A 23,917-nucleotide genomic window follows, 5' to 3' on the forward strand; every position below is an offset into this window, starting at 1 on the left:
ATTCCCTGATTAAATCTAGCACAATAAGCTAAGTGAAATCAAGTAAATATTGACTCATCAAGGTCTCGTAAAGGATGGAAAATTCGAGAACGTTAACTCCCTCCAAGAGGCAAAATCAGCTGAGGTCCTTCCATTGGTTGTTTGCATATTGAAAGAGTGCAAGCCAAATGGGTTGGGAGATATGCAGTTGACTCTTAAGGTAATATTTGTTATATTGAACAACATAACATTTTATGGTACATTACTAACTTATTATACCAATTTCTCAAGGACCCAACTGCCACGATGAAGGCTTCCTTGCACAAGAAAGTTCTTGAAGATCCTGAAATTGCAGACAATATCGGAGTTGGTTCCGTTATCATACTCAATCTTGTAAGCCATCAAATTTGTACTTAACTACCATAATTATTTTATTGGTATTTAAGTGTTCTTCTTCTTACAAATTCCGTTTGTACATTTAGGTCCACCCCTTCACTGCATTTAGGCAAAACCACTACCTCAATATTACGCATCGCTCTATAGTCAAGGTATTTCCAGCTCAAGTTTCTCCTCCTACAATTCACCTTGTTAAGGAGACACCAAAACCTGTCATTCGACTTCCTATGTGGGCAGAGAAGGAACTCAATGTGGATGACATCCTTCGCAAATTTGTACGTCCATCTGACCAACCATCAACGTCCAATCAAGCAGACAACCAATAGTGGGTTTAGGATAACTGTAATTTTATATGAACACCATTATAAGTATTTCATGGATAACTGTAATATTTCAAACGTACAATGTATTATTTTGTTGTGTATGTTGTGTACCTGAATCTCTATTAATGGTGTGTTATAATGAATTTATTTATGTCATACAAAAGTTTTGAAGTTAATTGCTACCTTTTTTTTCCCACCACTGAAACACCTGCACCAGCCTCAGACAGGTGCAGATTTGCCTAAAACTCAGCTTTGTTTCCAATGGTGACCCCTGTTCACCTGACTGAGTACCTGTGTTATACTTTCTGTACAAAATCCATTTTTGTCTCGGGTAATCGTTTACCAGGATGCTGTAAACGATTACCAGACCCTTTTTTGAACACTCTCACTCATCCCTTGCACAGCTTGCTCATCCAACTGATGAGGGGTCACCCCACACTCATTGGACTCACATCACATCACCATCCACCATCTCCCACCACTGAAACACCTGCACCAGCCTCAGACAGGTGCAGAAGTGCCTAAAACTCACCTTTTTTTCATATGGTGACCCCTGTTCACCTGACTGAGTACCTGTGTTGGGCTTTCTGTACAAATTCCCATTTTCTCTCGGGTAATCGTTTACAGGGATGCGGTAAACGATTACCAGAGCCTTTTTTCAACACCCTCACTCATCCCTTGCACAGCTTGCTCCTCCAACTGATGAGAGGTCACCCCACACTCCTTGGACTCACATCACATCACCAGCCACCCTCTCCCACCACTGAAGCACCTGCACCCGCCTCAGGCAGGTGCAGAAGTTCCTAAAACTCAGTTTTTTTCCAATGGTGACCCCTGTTCACCTGACTGACTACCTGTGTTGGACTTTCTGTACAAATTCCCATTTTCTCTCGGGTAATCGTTTACAAGGGTGCTGTAAACGATTACTAGACCCTTTTTTCAACACTCTGACTCATTCCCTTGCACAGCTTGATCCTCCAACTGATGAGGGGTCACCCCACACTCCTTGGACTCACATCACATCACCACCCACCCTCTCCCACCACTCAAACACCTGGACCGGCCTCAGACAGGTGCAGAAGTGCCTAAAAGTCAGCTTGTTTTCCAATGGTGACCCCTGTTCACCTGACTGAGTACCTGTGTTGGACCCTTTTTCTCTCGGGTAATCGTTTACAGGGATGCGGTAAACGATTACCAGAGCCTTTTTTCAACACCCTCACTCATCCCTTGCACAGCTTGCTCCTCCAACTGATGAGGGGTCACCCCACCGTCCTTGGACTCACATCACATCACCAGCCTCCCTCTCCCACCACTGAAACACCTGCACCTGCCTCAGACAGGTGCAGATTTGCCTAAAAGTCACATTTTTTTCCAATGGTGACCCCTGTTCACCTGACTGAGTACCTGTGTTGGACTTTGTGTACAAAATCTATTTTTCTCTCTGGTAATCGTTTACCAGGATGCTGTAAACGATTACCAGACACTTTTTTGAACACTCTGAGTCATCCCTTGCACTACTTCGTCCCCCTACTCATCACGGGTCACTCCACACTTCTTGCGTTCACATCAATCACCAACACCCATCTCCCCACTCAGAACTTGATCAAATCCTTCCCATTAATTACCATTAATTTTAGTGAAAATGGTCTCGTACTTTTCAAATTTTTATTATAATGCTGCGTTCATTTTTCAATCACTAATTTTGTCATTATAACAAACACAAACACAAAGTAAAAACAATTCATTTCGAAATCCAACCACTAATCTTATTACAAACACATACTGTACATTGTCAAATAACATTAGGTACATATTTGAACATCTTATACATGTCAAAATTTGATCATTTCTGAGCAATCCTAAACAATGTCGTATAGCTGTAGGGCTTCCATTCTTCTTATGTTCTCGTTGTCCAGGATCCAGTCACACACATATTTCTTTCTAATCCCAAGCAGCTCCTCCTGAAACCAACATTTTCCACATTAGAAACCAGCACATACAAGAATATTATCAAACACAGTTCCAACCTACAGTTGTATATTGAGGCATGCTTTTCCCGTTGTATTTTTCATCTCCATCCCAGATTTCCATTGCTTTCAACATTATGACTCCACAATCATGTCTGAAATAATATACCCACAACATCAAATTACTTTTGCCCATATACATCACAATATAATCCGGCAGTACAGTTGAAGAAACTTACAAGTTTGGTTGGGATGGGATATTTGCTTGTTTAACAGTCAAAGGACCAATACTACCTTCCGGTGTATTCATCAAGATGCAAAAAAACCGTGCCATATTTTCAGCCTACCAGTTAACAAATACAATAAATACTTAAATAATACAGGGTTATGTCATAATCACACGGTAATCAACAATGAAAGATGTCGAATCTTACAACGGCTGTGTCTATCCTTTTGCGGTCTCTGATCCCCTTACCCTATGAGTCAATCACAAAAATTTTCAATGACCTCAATTTCACTGAATAACACCACCAATGATCATCGTGGACAAATGGTAGAAACAACTACAAACAATATAAACAATTTCAGTAACACATTTACAACCAAAAGTCGACAAAATTTGCAAATTCAAGGTTACTCACAAAGTCCGCTGTGGCTAAGTCTCCAAGTCCAAAATGATCGGAACGCAAATAACTGTTATAGTTATGAAGCGTGAATACATGGCGATTCTGTGGACGTTTCCTATAATCTGTAAGAATATGGTGCTGTGGACAATTTCAAAATCATCAATAAAAAATCGATCAAAAATACTTTCTTCAATCATAAATATGATACAATATCAAATTTTATTTACCGAGTATAACGGACTAAAATGAATCCTCTTAACAACACCGCACAACCTTTTCTCAAAGTACATAAAGATCGTACAAGCAAATAACACCACCTACACAATAAAAAATTTTCACATTACTAACATAAACTAAAACATGAAACACAACCAAATGTGACAATACTAACCATGTTATCAACGTATTTCATCGGGGCCAAAGTGTAAAATGAAGTCGTGCTCAAGCTTTGGCCAATTATCTCGCTTACAACCCTAAACATACAAATATTAGTCAATCACAAACAATACATATTCGTCAACCACAACTACAATTCATACCATATACCTGTATACGCTCATCTCTCTGACGCTGACTGCTGTATACAATTGGTCTACATCAACAGTGGTGCTTGGATCACCAACAAAACTGCGCAATGGGGGTATAAACAATGGCACGACCTCCCCTTGTTCTTCATCACCATCATCATCTATTTCAATAAAATTAATGTTACCAACAGTTCTTGAAACTATCTCCTCTTCATGTGCGGTTTTATCCTCCCCTCTTACTTCAATATGTGCACCTAGGGGGTCATGAACTGCATTACCATCACCTTCTTCTTCAAATCCACAATTGGGACGAACTTCAGCCTCTTCGTCTCCCCCAACTTCAGCCTTCTCCTCACCTCCAACTCCATGTCCTTCATCAACTCCACCACCAACCTCTTCATCAGTGCCACATGCATCTGCTTCATGAAAGATTGGAGTTTGATAAATTTCAAATAACTCCCTAGTAAGAACTCCAATCTTGGCATTCAATGCTCTGATATCTTCATTGTTTTTCCTCAATCTCTCCTCCGCACCTGCTTCCCATGTCCCGTCATCAGAGCTTTCATCATCATCATCATCTTTGTCAACCTTGGATCCTTCACCCAAGGATCCTTCACTCATCCCTCCGTCATCCATGTTGAAAGCTGCACGGATTTCTGGGCTATGACGATCTTCCTTTCGTACATACCACTCCATATTTAACTCCACCAATAGCACACAACAAATTCAGACAAAATAGACAATCCATTTTAACATACAAAATAACGAAAAACAAAACACTTACATCTCCGGTCATAAAAATATGTTCAATTTTTTCGGTCCTTGATTTAAACGGGAACCATCGCATTATGCGCGGGAAAAACCTATGCGAAGGATGACCATGCAAAGAAAGTCTTTCAACCGCCCAAGCCTACAATATCATAAAATCATTTCATCAAACATAATTCACAATGTTCTGCACTACATCACAATAATGAACTACATATCATATTACCTGCAACACTGCCACATTGCCACTAAGAGTGAGTGACTGGGGGATACCTGCTCCCATAATTTTCTTCTTACATTTATTTAAATTCTCTACAATATGTTTATGTACACCGGTGCACCAATCATATAGACACAAACGGTCTAAGTCATCTAACACTGCAAAAGGCATGTTACAAACATGCCTTCATTTCCTAGGGAAATAGAAAACAACCAAACAAACTAATATATATAACCTACACACTACATCAACATCAATGTTTTTATCATGAACAATGACATTAAACATGTCCGTCAAGTCATTCAAACTGATGGTTTTTGATTTGAACATTTCACCAACCAATCCACCAACTACTTCATCAAAGGGAATCTCTAAACTACCTATTTCTAAACCTATGCTCATGAACACATCAATAACTCTAAAGGGCACCAACTTTTGACTTACTCTAAAACTGTTATCATTCCCAACCCACCTGCAAACCATAACCTTCAATAATTTCAAATTCACCTCCACAGGGCTTTGAATATTCAAACACCACATAAATGGTGTCATCCTAATCCGATCCACATGACACTGTCGTAGTAAACGATTCATTTCAATAATGATCGATGAATCCATCGAGATAAGAAGTCGCCACTACAAAAAAAATCATAAAAATTTATTACTAACTACAATTCATACGATAATTAAATAATATATAAACATAAAATTTAATTTTTTTTTTACACTTGCTTTTTTCCCTTCCATTGAAACGGCCCTAACAAGATAACATTCCACACTCACGGCTTGAGCTAAATCCGGAAATGATGAGAAATCTGGATTCGATCGAGATGAAAATCCGAGAAGCAGCGGAAGAACCAAATTTACTCGAGAACCCTAGGATTTGGAGTCGAAGATGAACAGCCATGAACAAACCATAGATTCAAGGTTTGTTCGGTTGAAAACTTAGGGTTTGAAACGGAAGCAGATTTGAAGGGTGGAGAAGAAGATCTGACCGATGGAACTGAAGGAAATCTGAGAAATAACCTAGAGGCGGAAGAAAACCTAGGCTCCTGATGATGTTCGGTGAAGGTTCAGCGATGATGAGGATGAGGTTGTGGTTGAAGAGCTTTCGAGAGAGAAAACTTAGATGAAGACGCGAAATGAGTATGCGGAAGCTATGCCGATGGAATCCCGTGAGAGAAAAAGGCACGCGTGGCAGTAGACCTGACGCAAGCCACGAGGACGCTTGTAATTGGTGAGTGTAGCGTGAGATGGAGGCTACGGAGGAGAGAGAATCTGATAATGGAAAATGAGAGAATGGATGGTATGAAGGGAAGTTGGCTAGAGGAGATCCTTTGGGATTCTCTAGCTTTGACTTTCAAGGGAATTAATTTCTGGAGTTCTCTCTACAGAAAGTTTAATTCATTATTCTCAAAAGTACCTTACAAGAGGTGGTGGCATGTCTATATATAGGACTAAAAGTCCCTCCTATCTAGCACATGCCTAACACCTTTTACACATGTTTTTAATAAAAGTAAAAGAAATACTATACTAAACTAATTGGCCTTGGGCCCCGTGTATCATCCCCTCCCCCTTGGAAAGGATTTGTCCTCAAATCTGATGGTGCTTTTGAAGACTTATTTTTGTTAGCTTCATAAGGGTTCCTCCTGGGTCAAATATCCATCTGCAATAAGCATCAAACATATCTCTAATTAGTTTTCTTTGACCCAATAAAATATATAAAATAATATGTGTAGAAGAAGGGTTCCAAATTTTGAAATTTTTAATTTTATTATAACAAAGAAACCTTTCTTCATTTGAAATTTTATTTGTATCTTGAGTTATTGGTAACCATAAAGGTAACCATAACCCACGTTGGAACTTTGCATGTGTTGAAAGTGATAACATTTTTAAAGATGGAGTGGTCAATTCTTTGAAAGAAAAGTGAAATTTTGAAATTTCAAATATAAATGGAGAAAAGTGATAGGATAGAAAACCTCCCCTTAAGAGTCTAGCTTCTAGGATAGGAGGAGATGTGACCCTTAGTTGCTTTTTCTTTTCTTCCATTTCTATTCTTTCAACTTCTTCCTTTTCTCTTCTTTGTGCTTCTTTTCTCTCTTTCTCTCTTCTTTTCTCTTCGTCGCTTCTTTCTCTTCTTTCTCTTTCTTCTTCGTCCCTTCTTTCTTGCTCTCTTCTTTTCTCTTCTTCTCTTCTCTCTTTTTCTTCCTCTTCTCTTCTATTTCGTTCTTCCTCTTCTCTTCTTTCTTTTTCTCTTTTTAATCTCTCAATTCTATATTTGCTTGTCTCTTCCCATAGCCTCTTAAGTTTTTCTAGAAACTCACTTTCCCTACGAGAGAACCCACTTAAATTTTGAATGAATGACTCACCTTCTCTAATAAGCTCTCTCATAAGTTCTAAGTTTCTTTCAATTTCTCGAGGCACAAACTTTCTTCTCATACAAGCTTTCAATTCATTCCAATCATAAATGGGATATTTTCTACCTATCTTAACATGATATTGCCTATCATCCCACCACTCTCTTGCATGCTTTTTAAAACTAGAAGTGTAAAGATTAAGAATATAAGATTCATCATCTTTAGAATAGAAGGATTCATATTTACTTTTTCTCACCATGAATGAATGCATGTCATTAATTTCCTTTTCCCAAGCTAGGTATGTTAATGCACCAATATCATCACCAAAGAATGGAATATTTTCACTAGCTTTTTTATACAAATCATCTTCAATCCTATCAAATTCATAAGATGAACAAGACTTCCTTCTAGCTTTATCATGTTCTCTTTTGATTCCTTTGTAACTAAGTTGCTTATCAAAATTAAAATTCCTAGAAGACCTATATGGATAACAAGACATCTTTGTTTCTAAAAGTTTTCTAGTGTAAAAGATATACAAGATTCACACTTAGACAAGTCCCAGGTAAGAGAGGTGAGTCATGAAGACTGCTTAAGTACCAAGTCTTGCCTTGCCAGAAATGTCTTAGGTTACTACTAGTTACCCTTTAAACTAAAATCACTTTTAAAATCAAAGGACACAACTCACAAACAATCACAACAATTAAACACTAATAAATGAGACTTTGCGGACTCTAATGTGACAAGACTTAGAGTTTAATCCCTTTTAGCCTAAAATCACCCTAAACGTAAGACACTAAAAATTAAACACAAACAAGAAAAGTTTTGCCAAGAGTTGAAAGAGCACCAAGGACTCTTCCAAGACACTTGGACTTTGAATGGCCTTTTACACTGATATTAAAAGAAAGCTAACACAAAAACCTATTACACATAAAATGAAGAAAACAATTTACAAAAGATTCAAACAGCTGTCACGGTCTGGTCTGGTTCAGCTACAATCCACTTTTGGATGCCAGTCCTTGTGCCAAAAATACGTACACTCCTATTGCTTCAATTTCTTGTTGCGGGATAACTTGGGCAATCTAGCTTCTGGTCAATCCTATAATCACAAATGCACAAAAATTGTTGTGAGTATTCACTTGGTTAAAACAGATTGTAAAAGAAGATATAGGGCAGTAAGAACTTCCCTTTCTCTTGGCTGCACAAGCTTTCCAAGCTTTCCACTCAGAATTATGCTGCTGTTCAATTAAACTCACTTTAGTTCAAAGCTTCCACATGAAGTGCTTAAACTAAACTCTCAAACATCATTCCTATTTGCTCTCAAACGGTTCCAAATATTCCTATTTGAATGGTTGTTTCTAGCCTGTTTCAAGATCCACACTGAAGTGTTCCTGCTACTGTTTCTTCAATAATATTCTGCTCAACTAATGATTCATTCACATCAGCTCTGCACACCTAAATCTCAACAGAATCCAGCAACAGAATCCAGCACAGTGAATTAAATTCAGATTGGATGTAATTCAATGCAGAAAATAACCACCTAATTAATTCAACCACCAAGCCAGAACTGGAATTTAGGTGCTTTAATCACTTGTGAAAACTGGTTGATACATTGGTAATTAAAACAGATTGATGCACAACTGATTATGACTAGAGCAGCCTTTTCAACAATTCAGTGAATTACACTGGACAGAAACAATGGACCAAACCAGTCAAGAATAATGTCCTAAACTAATTCAGAAATCAGTGGACCATGCTAATCAAATCAATGGACAGAGTATTGTGAGGCAAATCAGAAATTGGCAGTTTTAAAACAGTGTTCTTGCAATTCCAGAAATGCTCATAAAACAATCAGCACATTATTTGCAATTCCTATGCATCTACCAAGTCCCATAGGTCTTTATCAAATCATAAGCAACATTCAACATGCCCAATTAAACCATAAAATCAACAATTCACTTTCAAAACAGTGAGTATATCAATGAATTCAGCAAGCAATGTTTTGAAACTAAAATGAGTGCAATGACAATTTAAACACTCACAAGCACAACTAGCATCCAAGCACAGTTTAAACATTCAAGCATTTAATATCTCACTGACTTCATCAAACAGTTTATGAACGAAATTGATTTCAATAACTTCTTAACAGTCACAACTCTCCACTCTGATCATCTCATTTTCGTTTCCTGCACAATGAACAATCAACAAATGGTTAGTTGAAACTGAACTCTTGTAAATGCCAATAGCCACTAATCTCACAGCACCCAAATTTCTCTTTAAAACATTTTAAGGCACTCAAATGAAATTTTCAGTCTAAGCCAGAGAATCCTGTGGATCACCACCACCTAATATGCTACCATTCACACTTACCTTCTTTCAAATCCCAAAAACTAGAATGGAATCAGATTTCTCAATTCAGGAAAATGGTTAGGCTAATACAACGTGATGGACAAACAGGACATCCACTCAAACAGCAGAGCAGACTCTAACCAAGGAAACTCCAGACCAGATGAAATAAGCAATTAAAAGCTTCAATTAAAGATTGGCAGAATAGATTTCACATGCATTGCAGACAAAACTAGATAACCAACAAAGACAAGCAAGAAACAAAGCTATCAAAAAGGACAGCACTCAAAATGAACCTAATGAATAGAGCTAGATCAGATTTTTAAAGCAAGAAAAGACAAACAAGAAGCTGCTGGACTGTCAAAGATAAACCCAGGTCCAATTTCTAAAGTATGATTCTGTGTTTTAGTTTTTTTTTTTAAAATATGGATTGCACAGGCCTATTTGGCTTTTCAGAACTTTTTTTTTTTTTTTCTTCTTGATCTTTTGAAGAATATTTTTAGGCTATAGATAATGTGACCATTCCTTTTGCTACAATCCAATTACAATGCTCAAAACCAGAATTAGAAATATACATCTGCTGCAGCAACTTGTGAATGAAACATGTCAAAAAAAATGTGGTGGTTTAAAGCATGAAAGTATGTATGGCAGCTAGAACTCATTTAATGCATACTTCAAACTGGTTTAAACAGCTTAATGATGCAGAAACAAATTACTTCATAATTTTGATGTTCCAGCCCCCCCACATTCATTCAAAACAAGCAAATGAACTCACCAAAATTTGACTCAATGATTCAAAAAGCTTTCTCACAGTTTTCTGGACACAAGAATATGTATTAAATCTGGAACAAAACACTAGAAGATTAATGCAAGATGTCCAGCAATGATCTAAATGCCAAACAGATTTAAAAACACAAAAAGGACTCAAGCAAAGAAATATGCAGTTCGGCCTACTGCTTGCAAGTAATCTCTGCTGTGATTTTCACACTAACAACCAAGCTAATGCTGAGCATATCACGGCTTTTCTGGTTGGCACTTTGTTACTAGTCACCTCAGCATTCCAGCTCAATTTTAAAAATGCAGAATAGCTTCAATGTTCAGATTCAACAGCTTATTAAAGCCAGAAGTTCACAACAGAAAATTCAAATCAGATCTGCTGCTCATTTCATGCATCCAAGCTCTCAGTATTGAATGTCATAGCTCATACGGTATGCACATTGAACATACAACCAGATCACCACAAACACAACTCAATTAAGAAGTACAACTTGAAGTTATGAACAAGAAAAAAAATCAACTAACATAACAACTATGACAAAACAGAATTGATGCTCAAATAAAATGACTCAAACAAAAATTTTGGACCGATTAAGATGATGAAAGACACAACCAAAACAAGGTTAGCATACAAGAAATGACTCAAGCAGAAACCTAATGAACAGATCAATACCAAAAACACATGAATCAACACAAGACAGAGAAGGAATCATAATGAACAACACGAATATTGAAGAGATTCAACACGAATAATTTGAAAAAAAAAAAAAACCAAACGCACAGATTGAATCTCAAGAACAGAGAACAGATCGAGACAGAAAAATTTGAGAATCAACGAAGAGTAACTCAGATCAGAGAGAAACGAGATACTTAGCTCAAGCGAACGCGCCTAACCTAGGCTCTGAATACCACTTGATAGCTGACGGCTTGAGCTAAATCCGGAAACGATGAGAAATCTGGATTCGATCGAGATGAAAATCCGAGAAGCAGCGGAAGAACCAAATTTACTCGAGAACCCTAGGATTTGGAGTCGAAGATGAACAGCCATGAACAAACCATAGATTCAAGGTTTGTTCGGTTGAAAACTTAGGGTTTGAAACGGAAGCAGATTTGAAGGGTGGAGAAGAAGATCTGACCGATGGAACTGAAGGAAATCTGAGAAATAACCTAGAGGCGGAAGAAAACCTAGGCTCCTGATGATGTTCGGTGAAGGTTCAGCGATGATGAGGATGAGGTTGTGGTTGAAGAGCTTTCGAGAGAGAAAACTTAGATGAAGACGCGAAATGAGTATGCGGAAGCTATGCCGATGGAATCCCGTGAGAGAAAAAGGCACGCGTGGCAGTAGACCTGACGCAAGCCACGAGGACGCTTGTAATTGGTGAGTGTAGCGTGAGATGGAGGCTACGGAGGAGAGAGAATCTGATAATGGAAAATGAGAGAATGGATGGTATGAAGGGAAGTTGGCTAGAGGAGATCCTTTGGGATTCTCTAGCTTTGACTTTCAAGGGAATTAATTTCTGGAGTTCTCTCTACAGAAAGTTTAATTCATTATTCTCAAAAGTACCTTACAAGAGGTGGTGGCATGTCTATATATAGGACTAAAAGTCCCTCCTATCTAGCACATGCCTAACACCTTTTACACATGTTTTTAATAAAAGTAAAAGAAATACTATACTAAACTAATTGGCCTTGGGCCCCGTGTATCAAGTTATATCATTCAACTTAATGAAAACCAAAAACACAGTGTAAAACACAATGTCAGGGCTCGCCCATTTTTACTTACACCAATAAAAATGGATACCACTGCTCCACGACCTCCTCCACCAGACGCGAAATGCACAACAAAACAACCACACCCGCTTTCCGAATGCCAAAATGGAAGGGTTTCTCTATGGACGACAGACCCACACAAAGGACGGAAGGGTTCAACGTTGTGGGTAGGGTAAAGATGGAACACACAGCCACAAAGATCCTCGAAGGTTTCAACGCACATTTTGAAGAAGGAGGAGAGAACGAAAGCGAGGATGGAAGCTTCGAAGACGGACGACACAACGAGAGAGAAGACGGACGACACAGCGAGAGAGCGACACACAAGATGGAAGGCTTGAACGAACGTCTTTCCCACCCTAAACCGCCAAACCCAAATCTTAAAATTTTAACCTGGAAATCCCAAAATACCCCTCGCCCCTAACCCTTTCTCTGGTTTATTTTCAAATTACTGAGCCAATGCAGAGCTGCCATGTGCCGTTGTCAAATCTGTGTCAAAATTTCGTTGTCCAAATAACATTTTCCTTCCCAGAAACCCCATTTTTCATTCCCTTTTTCCTAGATCCACGTTCAACAGCACAATTCAACAACCACTCATACAGATTCATACACCACAAAGTCACTCTAAATATAAAATTTATTCATCCACGGCAGTATATTATTTATTTCAGTACACGCATAGTTCATACAATCCAGAGAAAAGGATCTAGCTCCCCTTACCTCTTGAAGACTTCCTTAGTGAATCTTGAATCTATCTTCCTCAAGATTTTGCAGCTGCAACTCCGACGATCTCCGCTTCACCTCTCCCAGATCTGGAGCAAGCCTCTTCACTCCTTCATATGCAGAACCCAACACCTCCTTGAATCTATGGTTTCATCCCTTTTTAAGAGAAGGGAGAACTGGGCACTCCACTTGGTTGGACGGATATGAGCCCTCTCCCTCCATTCCTCAGTGCCAAACTCATTTATGAAGAAAATGATGAAGATTCCTGGTGGTGGTTGAAGCACTTCAGAGTGGAGAGACCCACCACCCACCAGCTATTGTTTCCACTTCTTGACTTGGAGCCCTTCTCCCATCAAAACGTGCAGCTGCCCCCCCTTCCCCACTCCTTCTTTTTTAAAAAAAGACGCACGGTCCTTACATTTGTCCATTTAAAAACATTATTATCTGCTTTGCACTCTTTTACACACTTGAACTTACCTGATTTTATTTCCAACCTCGAAACAATGTTCTTTCTCGATAATATAAATTGAGATTAAGTTTTTTTTTCTTCCAATTAAATTAAGATATTTTCCACTTTTTCTATGTTATTTTTTTCTTCTTCAAAACTTTGGTTGAAAATGTCATCTTAAAAAATACTTTCATAAACAATTTTCTTTATTTATTACATTCTACAAAGTATTTTACAACACACACGTAGATTTCGAAAACTTATTTTAAGAAATACATTTCGATATCTACACAGTAGAAGAGCATTTTTGAATAATCTTCGCTTTAAAATTCGAAACACACTTTTTGGTACATTCCGTAAAATACATTTTTAAAACATAAAGAAAATTCGAATATAAAGAGAGTAATTTAAAAAAGTATTTTTAAAATATTTTTATCCATTTGTTATTTCAAGATGTACTTTATAAAAAGACATTTTTAAAAAAAAATAATTTTGATAATTGGAATTAAAAAATTGAAAATAAGGTTCGGTACATAATTTTAAATAACATAATTAAAAAATGTAGATTATTGAAGCCTTTAAGTTTTATAATTTGCATTAATTTATGAGAACAATTAAGATGAAAGTACAAAACAAGGGTGCATTGGATTATAGGAATTGAACACATTTAATTACACTAACTCATGCATCTTACTGAATTAACCAAGCCAAACAATAACTTGATTATAATTATTACTAGATACCGCATATCACTTAAATATAAGGAAAAATGATAAAATGCTAATACCTGAAAGGATAATATAAGGGGAAATAATTGATTAAGTTCTACTAACCCGTTTTTTTTAAATTAAAATATAAAATAAATTAAAAGTTAATATTTTTATGTTATATTATTTTAAGAATATAAATATATATTAGTGTTGTAGTTTAAACCATTATCATTATAAATTAAATTTTATTTTTTATTTATAATAGAATAATATGATATGTAAATATAATATTATTTTAATTTATTTGATTGAAAACATTAATTAAAAATTTTAAAAAATTTATACAATTAAATATGCTTTAAATATGGATAAACGAATTTTAAAAATAATTAAAAAATTTTTTAAAAAAATTAGCAGGCTAGGCTGTCCCTTAATTCCATAAAACTGGATTTTACTTTCCGCAACACAGTAGATCAATTCTGAAATTTCTTTTTCGAAAGACAGTTAACACAATCCTGTTCCGGATCAAAATTTTCGGAAGCTTGTGATGAGGTGCAGGTAGAAATTTGATGGGATGCACGAAGAAACACCCATCACCATGGATTTTTATCCCCATTCGTGTGCGTGTCTTGTTTGAGAACGTTCCGACGCATCTATAGCACTGGAGAGAAGGATTTGTGGCAGAGCATCGTTCACGGCGGCTAGGTAAGAATTTTTTTTTATGCATGAAGAAAAGCCCAAAAGGGTTTTGGTTAATGCATTCACGAAGCTCTCAATTCGAGTTTGAATTCTAATAGGGAGAGTCTAATTTTTGTTCACTGTAGAAGCGACACCTTCAAGTGTTTGTTAAAATGCCAGAGAAAAACTCTTATGTACCCAGTCAATTCCTCACCCCACGAAGGTCACCGAGGTTCCTCCCCCAACTAAACCACACCACTCTCAACCCCAAATCTGCCGTCGTTTTCGTAAATAAATCCAATGAGTTGGGTTGAGAATATCATCATTTAAAATTTAAAATTTAAAGTTTAAAATTTAAAATTTAAAATGATGATATTTAACAAAGAAAAAAAAAACATAAATATGGGAAGTCTGAGTCTTGGGTCCTGCGTAATTTAGGGTTTGTGCCGGTGTGACTTTATTTCACTACTTTTATTAGTTTCAGCACGACAACGAAGATAGAACCAAATAGAATCCTAAGTGGAAGAGTAAGAAGCATCATCCATAAGAGAATCTCAGCATAAGAGAAGGAAAATCCCTGATTGAAAAATGGAAGTAGAGACAGAGACTATGGTGGAGAAGAGGGAGATAATCAACAACGTGATGTGTCTTTTGACAGACCCAGATGGAACTCCCTTGGGCTCTCCCATGTACCTACCTCAGAATGTTGGCCCTCAACACCTCAATCAGATTGTTAATAAGCTTCAAAACAATGTAAGCAAGTCCCTTTATTCTTCTCAAATTCTATTTTACACTTTGTTTCACTACAAAAAAAATCTTGTTTAGAGGGGGTTATTTTGGAGAGGGTATAAAAAACCCCCTCAAATTAACACAACTTAAGATGTTTAATTTAAATTATTTAACTGACAATGTTTGTGGGAGTTTTAATTCCTTTTAAGAGAGGTTTATAACCTCCTCAAATAATAATATATTTTTTTTCTTCATTTACTAATTCTTTTACATTTTTCCCTCTAAAATTTTACTTTAAGTTTTCTTTTAACAATCCTAAAATTTTATTCCCTTCATATCTTAAACCCATCTACCTAAACCCAATATTTTCGTCTAATTTCTGATTCAATTTCTCCCTTCCACTGAACCCTAAAATCAGTTCCCCCCTTAATTCCATCGGCAAAATCATTCCATCTGATTTCTCCCTCGCAGGTACGCAATCTTCCTTTCTTCCTTCTTCTATTTCCTGTTGTCATTCATTTCTTTCATTTCTCCTTTGGATTGCCCGTGTTTCCTTTTCCTTTCAGATTCGTAGGGTTCTGCGGACCGGCAGACAGCGGAGCTCATAACGTCACGGAGGTACATCGTTCTACAACTCTTTGTGCTTTTATTTGGTGCAGCGTTTTATTGAGTTCATTCTGCGTCACTTTAGTGGGTTATCTTCTTCCCAGTTTCAATCATGTTTTTCATCAACGAGTAACTTGAGTTCGACATTTGGTTTTCTTTCAGTTTTTGTAGGGTCAAATGAATATTAACTGGAAAGTGTCTAATTCATCAAGTTTATGCATTTTATTGAGTGGTGTATGTGTTTTAATACTTCAAAAGTGCATCAAGATATATCCATATTTGTTGTGGTTTTAAATTGGGAAACAAAGATGGTAAGCAAAAGTAGGATTTTGGAGGTGGTAAGAATTCGGAAAAGGTATGGGGATCTTGTCTTTCTTGTTTTAATAAGCTGCATGTAAACGTTTGAAAACAATTGGTGTTCGTGGTTTGATTCTTTGGAACCGTTTCGATATGTTGGTTGTTCCAAAAATTATAGATATATGTGTTATTGGTATCAGGAGCTATCTTGGTTTGAATTGGTTGTTCGAAATGTGATAATGTATAATTTCTATTAATTTGTAATTTTTTTTGCTAAATGAAAATCTTAAATGAGTATTATCTCTGTTAAGTAGAAAAGTGAATATGATAGTTGGTGGGTGGAAATGGGTATATCATGTGTTTTAATTTCTAATTGTAAATTAAGAACTTGATATTCATATTGGATATAATTATGAGCTGGAATAATAGGTGTATGTTTGGGGATGTTTAAAGGGTTAAATTGGGTTGTATGAATTCTTTTTGAATTAATGCATATTGAAGTTGAATGGTCTTGTTATAATCTGGAAATTTGTGTACCTTTGGATGAAGGTTGTGGTTGTTTCAGGTTTCATTGAAATATGAAAAGAGTTGGGTATTAGTAGGTTGTCTTAGGTGTTAATAAAATGATGGGTAATTTTATGGTTTGGATTATTTATTTAATCTGCTGTAGAACAATGATTATGGGGAGGTAAATCTCTTTGAAATGCCATTTGTGATTGTTAAATGATACGTTGTGTGTGAATAATGTGAAAGACTACATGATACGTTGTGTATAATTGTGTGGATAAATTTTATTAACCTTATCATCTTGTGATTCTTGGTTAAACTATTGTTTGGGTACGTTTATGATATAATGTGATTGTGATTGTCTTGTCTGTTTTTTAATATCTTGTAAATGGACAATTAAAGTAGTATGAATAGTGAGGATTCATGGGAAGAATTGTCTGATGGTCTGTATGGTCATATTGGTTACTCTATTTTACTGAACCATTCATAGGTATTACTAGATAATGCATTTGATTAAAATATTGCTACTGTCCAGAATTTTATTCTGCTGTTGCTGGTTAGATTTTGTGCAGTTGCTGTATCAGAATTCTGCACATTCTGCACTTTCTGTCATTACTGTTTGCTGTTTTTAGTAGTGATTGCTTGCTGTTTTCTGTAATGTTGCTGGCTGTTTCAGCATTATTTCCTTGCTGTTTATACCAGTAAATTTTGCTGTATTGGTTAGTAGAAACAAGTATTTCATTTTTTCTAATTCATTATTTATTTGTATTTTCCATGAATATTGTATTCTTTTTCATGTGTTAGTGTATTTTATTTTGTTTAGGAATATTTTTGAATGGATAAATCTTGGATAACTAAGCCCCGAAATACAGTTGAATACTCAATTGGTTTGCAAAAATTCTTAGATTTTGCTTTTGAGAATGGGGCCTCTGGAGACACAATTCGATGTCCATGCCCCAAATGTGGGTTTGTGAAATGGCAAGCTAGAGGCATAGTTGAGGAGCACTTGATTTTAAAACAATTTCCCATAAATTATGTTATTTGGAATCTTCATGGTGAGAGGCAAAGACAAGATATTTCTAGAAATGAAGATGAGTCACAAGAGACATTTCATTTTGAAAATCCAATGGAAACAATGATAAATGAAGCATTTGGACATTATAGGCAAGAAGGTACTAATATAGGCAGATCACAACCATTGGGTGAAGATGATGTTATTAATGAAAGGCCAAGGGAGAATCATAATGAATTTAATGAGTTTCTCAATGACGGAAATCAAATATTGTGTGACGGGAGCAAGTACACAAAATTAGAGTTTGTAATCAAATTATATCATATCAAGGTTTTGTGTGGATTAAGTGACAAGGCAATGACTATGATCCTAGATTTGCTAAGAGATGCATTTAGTGAAGCAAAGTTGCCTCTTTCTTTTTATGAGGCTAAGAAAATCATCAACAAACTTGGTCTTAACTATACCAAAATAGATGCATGTCCAAATCATTGTATGTTATATTTAAGAGATGATGAAAAGGATTTGCAAACATGCAAACATTGTGGTACATCTAGATGGAACCCAAAGAAGAAAAAAAAGCAACCTGCAAAAGTTTTACGTTACTTTCCTTTGAAACCAAGATTGCAAAGATTGTTTATGTGCTCTAAGACTGCAGAGCATATGAGATGGCATTCTTCAGAGAACAAGGATGGAGTTATAAGGCATCCAAGGGATGGTGAGGCATGGAAGACATTTAGTGTAATGCATCCTGAATTTGCTTTAGATCCTCGAAATGTTCGCTTAGGCCTTGCTAGTGATGGTTTTAATCCTTTTGGCACTATGAGTTCTACTTATAGTATTTGGCCAGTGTTTTTAATTCCATACAATCTTCCACCTTGGCTTTGTATGAAGCACACTTCATTGATCCTATCCATGATCATTCCAGGTAAGAAGATGCCTGGAAATAGTATTGATGTGTACTTACAACCCCTTGTGGATGAGTTACGTGAGCTATGGAATGATGGGGTGGAGACCTTTGATTCTTCATTGAATGAAACTTTTAGAATGCGAGCAGCTCTTATGTGGACAATTAGTGACTTTCCTGGCCTTGGTATTTTATCTGGTTGGAACACACACACAGGTTTAGCTTGCCCTACTTGTAACTTTGATGCAGAACCTTGTCGTCTTCCTCATAGTAGGAAGTGGTGTTTTATGGGACATCGTCGCTTTTTAAGTAGAAACCATAGATTTAGATTGAATCGTGTTCGCTTTGATGGAAGCATTGAAGAACGAAATCCACCACTAAAATTATCAGGATCTGACATTTTTAGGCAAGTGGAAAATATTAATGTTACATTTGGGAGAGGAATTCATTTGGATGGTAAAGGAAAAAGATGCAGACAAGAAGTTAAACAGTGGAATAAAAGAAGCATTTTTTTTGAACTTCCATATTGGGAGTCTAATTTGTTACGTCACAATTTAGACTTCAAGCACATTGAAAAGAATGTATTTGACAATTTAATCTATACTTTGTTGAATGAAAAGCCTAAATCCAAAGACAATCTTAATGCAAGGAAAGATTTGAAGGAAATGGGCATAAGACAGGATCTTTGGCCAAATGATAATGGAAGATACCACCTTGCTTTGTTTTCACTAACTCGTGATACCAAAAGGTTGTTCCTCAAAACTTTGAAAAATGTTTTAGTACCTGATGGTTACTCAAGTAACATTTCTAGATGTGTTGATGATGTTCAACATAAAATATCAGGACTAAAAAGTCACGATTGCCATATTATAATGGAGCAATTACTTCCGTTGGCAATACGTAATTTGTTACCAAACCATGTCACTGCAACCTTGGTGGAGTTTTGCTCATTTTTTAAGGCCCTTTGTAGTAAAAGCTTAAATCTTGAAGACCTTGAAATGCTTCAAAATCGTATTGTGGTTACACTTTGCCACTTAGAAATGTTATTCCCACCATCATTCTTCACAGTTATGGTTCATTTAACTGTTCATTTGGTAGAGGAAGCAAAGCTTGGAGGTCCAGTTCATTATCGATATATGTATCCTATAGAGAGGTAATTGCTAACTACTTTTAGTTCAAGGTATGATATTATATGTGTCCAATTTATTTAATGTAATTATTTATCATTATTATAGGGAATTAGGTCATTTAAAGACCTTTGTACGAAACAAGGCACAACCAGAAGGTTCTATAGCTAAGGGATACTTAGCTGAAGAGTCTCTTACTTTTTGTTCTAGATACATTGAAGATATAGAGACAAGGTTCAATAGACAACGACGTGTTTGTGATAACCCAAATGATAATGAGTGTTTTGTGTCATCTATATTCCCACTAGGTGGGAAGGTGGTAGGAGGTTCCTCAATGTTTACTTTAACTCATATGCAAAAGCTACAAGCCCATCGATATGTGCTTTTAAATTGTGCGATAGTCACACCGTTTGTTGAGTAAGTACACTACATTAAGTGTGTGATTTGTAGTTAAACAAATTGAACCACATTATTCTTGTATTTTATGCATTTAATGTAATTAATTTTTGTAGTGAATTTAGAGATCTAATAAAAAGAAGATCAAGAGGAAGGCGACCTTCAACTACTGAGATAGAAACTAGAGTGTTTAAAGAGTTTGTTGATTGGTTTCAAAGGCGGGTGGGTGATCAAATAGAACACTTTCTCTTACTTACCAAGTTATCTTTTAATTATGTCTAACATTATTTCCTTGTTTAGATTATGAATCCAGAAACAATAAATTCAATGTCTACTGACTTGAAGTTTCTAGCACGAGGTCCATTGGATAATGCTAGAAGATTGACTGCTTACAACATCAATGGGTTCAAATTTCGAACATTGACTCGTGATGAGGGATTGAGAACACAAAATAGTGGTGTCTTTTTAACATCTAATACAGCTTGTGTTTCAAGTACTGTTGATAGGAACTTAAGGCAAGCAGACTTATCCTATTATGGAAAGTTGGAGGATATTATTGAGCTTAATTATTATGGTCGATTCAAAGTTGTTCTTTTCAAGTGTAAGTGGGTAGATACTACAAGAGAGAGAGGATATAAAAAGGATCAATGGAATTTTAATTGTGTTAACTTTGATAGACTTATTCATATTGGAAACCGTGAAGAACATGAACCTTATATTGAGGCATCTCAAGCACAAATGGTATATTATGTTGATGATGTGGTTAATGAAGGATGGAGTGTTGCTGTGCATTTAAAGCCAAGAGATTTGTATGAAATGAGAGAAGAGGTACAAGAAGAGTTATATGAAAACGAACCATACCAAGATCAAGAGTTGGAAAAATTTTATAGTAATGACAATGAATATGTTCAATTGGCTACAAACCATTTAGACGAGGATATCAATTAGTCAAATGTATGAGTTGAAAATATAATTAATAGTCATTTATTATTTTCAATTATTTTCAATGCATGTATAATTCACTTATGCTTGATTTCTTAAAGGTAAATGATATGTACCACATGTTTGATTTCTCAGTTTCAGGTTAAGAAGGAGAAGTTACCTTTCTGAATTGTGACTCTTTATTAGCTTGTTCTCTCATTTGGAAAGGTAATAAGATCCGAACTCATTTATATGTGTGATGTATTTGGCTGGATGGCATAGATTATTAGGCGTAGGGTAGATATAATTTATTAGGCATTGCCAGAGAGCTTTCTGAAATTTATGACTAGGACACCACTGAAACAAATATGATTCATTTTTATGTGTGTATACGTAGGTAGCCATTTCCATCCGTTGTGATGTTCTTTCCTTCTTTTTCTCTGTTTTTCTTAATGTACAGGGAACATATAGCACCCAGATCTTCTCATTGGCTGTCCTTTTGTCTAGCATGTTTATTTATAACCAGGTTGGGTTATCTTATAAAATCTTATATTTACGTATAATTGAGTGTGCTTTTACTTCTGCATACTTTTTGATTTTGATAATTTAGTGACCAGTTTGTTGATCCACTCGTGAAGATACAAATTCATTCCCTATTTTCTCTTTTGTAGATGGGTGGTATCGATGAGGCTGCTCTTGATGGACTTTCTCTTGTCACTCAGATGACAAAGCACATTCGTGTTAGAGCATCTGGAGGGAGGAGTTCGGTGTCTGAACTGGGTCAATTTTCCCCTATTTTTGTCTGGCTTCTTAGAGTGAGTTGCTTACAAACCTTTTGTCATTGTTTCACCTCATATTTTGGGAAACTTGAAATTCTTAATTTCTGACCGTGTGTCCTTATGTCATTTTAGCCTACTTCTGTTATCTAGTTTCAGTCTTTACCTTATTTCTCTTTCCTCTTGCTCGCAGGACTTTTATTTGGACCTAGTAGAAGATAACAGAAAAATAACACCCCCTGACTATCTGGAAATTGCTTTGAGGCCTGTCCAAGGGAGTGGAAGAGATATAACTGCCAAGAATGAGGCATCTTTCTACTTCCTTTTTTTTTATTAATTTTCTTCAGGAATTATTAATGACTTACAAGGCTTACCTGTCTGAACATGATCCTTAAATAAATTGGAAATACTTGGCTTGGTATGAAATGAAATTAGTAGAGACATGCAAAGGATGAATAATTTTATTGAATGCTTAAGAATTGAAGAAATATTTTTCTCCTTCACAAAGGGTTTCTGCTTTCTTACGAACTTTCTGATTATCTGAATGAAATGAATCTATCAGTTCAAGATTTAGTTTTGATGAATTACTAGAGCAAAAAATGCACTCAGCAGGACATATGCTTTATATACATTTCAGAAATAATTTCATTTATGTAGAGTAAATGTATGGTTAGTGGAATCTTATGAGGACAATATAAGCAATATTCATGAATCTCAATATTCATGAATCTAGACTTTAGTGCAGCAATTCCCAATGGATAAAGACCTGTTTCCAATCTTTTTTTAATCACATGAATCATATTTGTTTGGTATTTAATAATTTTAGAAAAAAATTAAATTTATTTAATTTTGAAATTGAAAAAAAAAATTAATGGAAATAGATAGTTATTATATATTTTAATAATCATCAAACAAAAAACGATATTATATATTTTAATAATCATTAAACAAAAAAGTGACAAAAATATAAAGGAGGTTAAAAACCCCCCTCAAAATAATAGTCAGTAATAGAGGAGGTTTTTACCCTCCGCCGAAAAACCCTCGCAAATTGAATATATAGAGGAGGTTTTTACCCTCCGCAGAAAAACCCCCGCAAATTGAATATGATACCAGGGGGCAAAAAAAACCCCGCAGATAATTTGTGGCGACTCAAACTGCGGGGGTTTGAAAAACCTCCGGAATTTATTTAGCGGAGGGTAAAAACCCCCGCAAATTGAAAATAAAACCCCCTCTAAATAAGCTTTTTTTTTGTAGTGTTTATTATTTATAACATTGAGCGATTATCTATGCTTTCATTTTAGGAAGAGAAGTTGCCGTATGCTTTCTATATATCAGATGAGGAGCTCATTGCACCACTTGAAACATACTTGCAGAAAAACAAAGTTTAGTCATGTTTGTTTACAATAAACTATTTCTTTTTCCTTCTTAATTCGTTGTAAATTCACTTATTTACTTGCTTTTAACACATTTTGAGAAAAAAAATCTTCATCTTTCTAAAGAATTGATACAAAGAATTACGCAGTTGTAATGATGTTTTTCTTTTCCTTTGCAATGTTACTTTAACAGTGTGGTTTGGATGTTGATGATTATTGTAGCACAAGTTTGTGTTATTCTTTGAATTTTCTGGAATTCATATTTTTCCGGTTGTTTATATTTTTAGGTCATGCCGAAGCTGTACTTAATGTTGCCTTCAGTCCCGATGGACGACAATTGACAAGTGGTTCTGGTGATACCAGTGTTCGATTTTGGGACTTGACCACTCAGACACCATTGTACACTTGCAAAGGTTTGACATTTAAAAACGTTAAGTTGTTCTTGGTATCTGCTAATTAAGTACAAGAATATAAATGATCAATTTAACTAAATGGTAAAAGGAGTTAGAATTAATTGAAGGTTCTCGATGAGAAGCAGTGTGTTACTGCTAAGGGGAATGTTCATGCTATTAAATCTGGATCATGATGGAATTCTAAGCTGGCAAAGAATAGTGGGAGGGTGAGGGTTATTGCAAAGGAATGAGAAAATAATAAGAGGGA

At 35.9% G+C, this 23,917-nt stretch overlaps 3 protein-coding genes across 3 annotated transcripts; 2 read left to right on the forward strand and 1 right to left on the reverse strand.

The window, feature by feature from the left end:
- Positions 1 to 3,503: 3,503 nt before the first annotated feature.
- On the reverse strand, positions 3,504 to 4,514 carry LOC148200820 (uncharacterized). Its single transcript, XM_088112558.1, has 3 exons — positions 3,838 to 4,514; positions 3,683 to 3,764; positions 3,504 to 3,608 (listed from the first exon to the last, which is right to left on the reverse strand). Exons 1-3 carry the CDS (start codon positions 4,512 to 4,514, stop codon positions 3,504 to 3,506), a joined length of 864 nt encoding a protein of 287 aa, XP_087968684.1.
- A 10,683-nt stretch (positions 4,515 to 15,197) lies between these two features.
- On the forward strand, positions 15,198 to 22,327 carry LOC148200821 (uncharacterized). Its single transcript, XM_088113057.1, has 5 exons — positions 15,198 to 15,298; positions 15,905 to 15,956; positions 21,569 to 21,634; positions 21,780 to 21,923; positions 22,078 to 22,327. The coding sequence occupies exons 1-5, from the start codon at positions 15,198 to 15,200 to the stop codon at positions 22,219 to 22,221; spliced, it is 507 nt and encodes a 168-aa protein (XP_087969183.1). The 3' UTR covers positions 22,222 to 22,327.
- On the forward strand, positions 17,193 to 20,212 carry LOC148200822 (uncharacterized). Its single transcript, XM_088114007.1, has 2 exons — positions 17,193 to 19,817; positions 19,900 to 20,212. The coding sequence occupies exons 1-2, from the start codon at positions 17,584 to 17,586 to the stop codon at positions 20,210 to 20,212; spliced, it is 2,547 nt and encodes an 848-aa protein (XP_087970133.1). The 5' UTR covers positions 17,193 to 17,583.
- Positions 22,328 to 23,917: the final 1,590 nt, after the last annotated feature.

This window comes from Vigna umbellata, chromosome 4 (assembly GCF_029865625.1).
Source record: "Vigna umbellata cultivar VRB3 chromosome 4, Vumbellata_1.0, whole genome shotgun sequence".
Classification (NCBI taxonomy): domain Eukaryota; kingdom Viridiplantae; phylum Streptophyta; class Magnoliopsida; order Fabales; family Fabaceae; genus Vigna; species Vigna umbellata.

Excerpts from the sequence above, each read along its gene's own strand:
- LOC148200820 (XM_088112558.1), bottom strand. The coding sequence starts at position 4,514 with ATGGAGTGGTATGTACGAAAGGAAGATCGTCATAGCCCAGAAATCCGT. Across the intron at positions 3,765-3,837 it reads AGAGAGATGAGCGTATACAG|GGTTGTAAGCGAGATAATTG; the intron begins GTATATGGTATG and ends TTGTATGTTTAG. Across the intron at positions 3,609-3,682 it reads TGAAATACGTTGATAACATG|GTGGTGTTATTTGCTTGTAC; the intron begins GTTAGTATTGTC and ends TTTATTGTGTAG.
- LOC148200821 (XM_088113057.1), top strand. The coding sequence starts at position 15,198 with ATGGAAGTAGAGACAGAGACTATGGTGGAGAAGAGGGAGATAATCAAC. Across the intron at positions 21,635-21,779 it reads GCATGTTTATTTATAACCAG|ATGGGTGGTATCGATGAGGC; the intron begins GTTGGGTTATCT and ends TCTCTTTTGTAG. Across the intron at positions 21,924-22,077 it reads TTTTTGTCTGGCTTCTTAGA|GACTTTTATTTGGACCTAGT; the intron begins GTGAGTTGCTTA and ends TCTTGCTCGCAG.
- LOC148200822 (XM_088114007.1), top strand. The coding sequence starts at position 17,584 with ATGGATAAATCTTGGATAACTAAGCCCCGAAATACAGTTGAATACTCA. Across the intron at positions 19,818-19,899 it reads TATATGTATCCTATAGAGAG|GGAATTAGGTCATTTAAAGA; the intron begins GTAATTGCTAAC and ends TCATTATTATAG.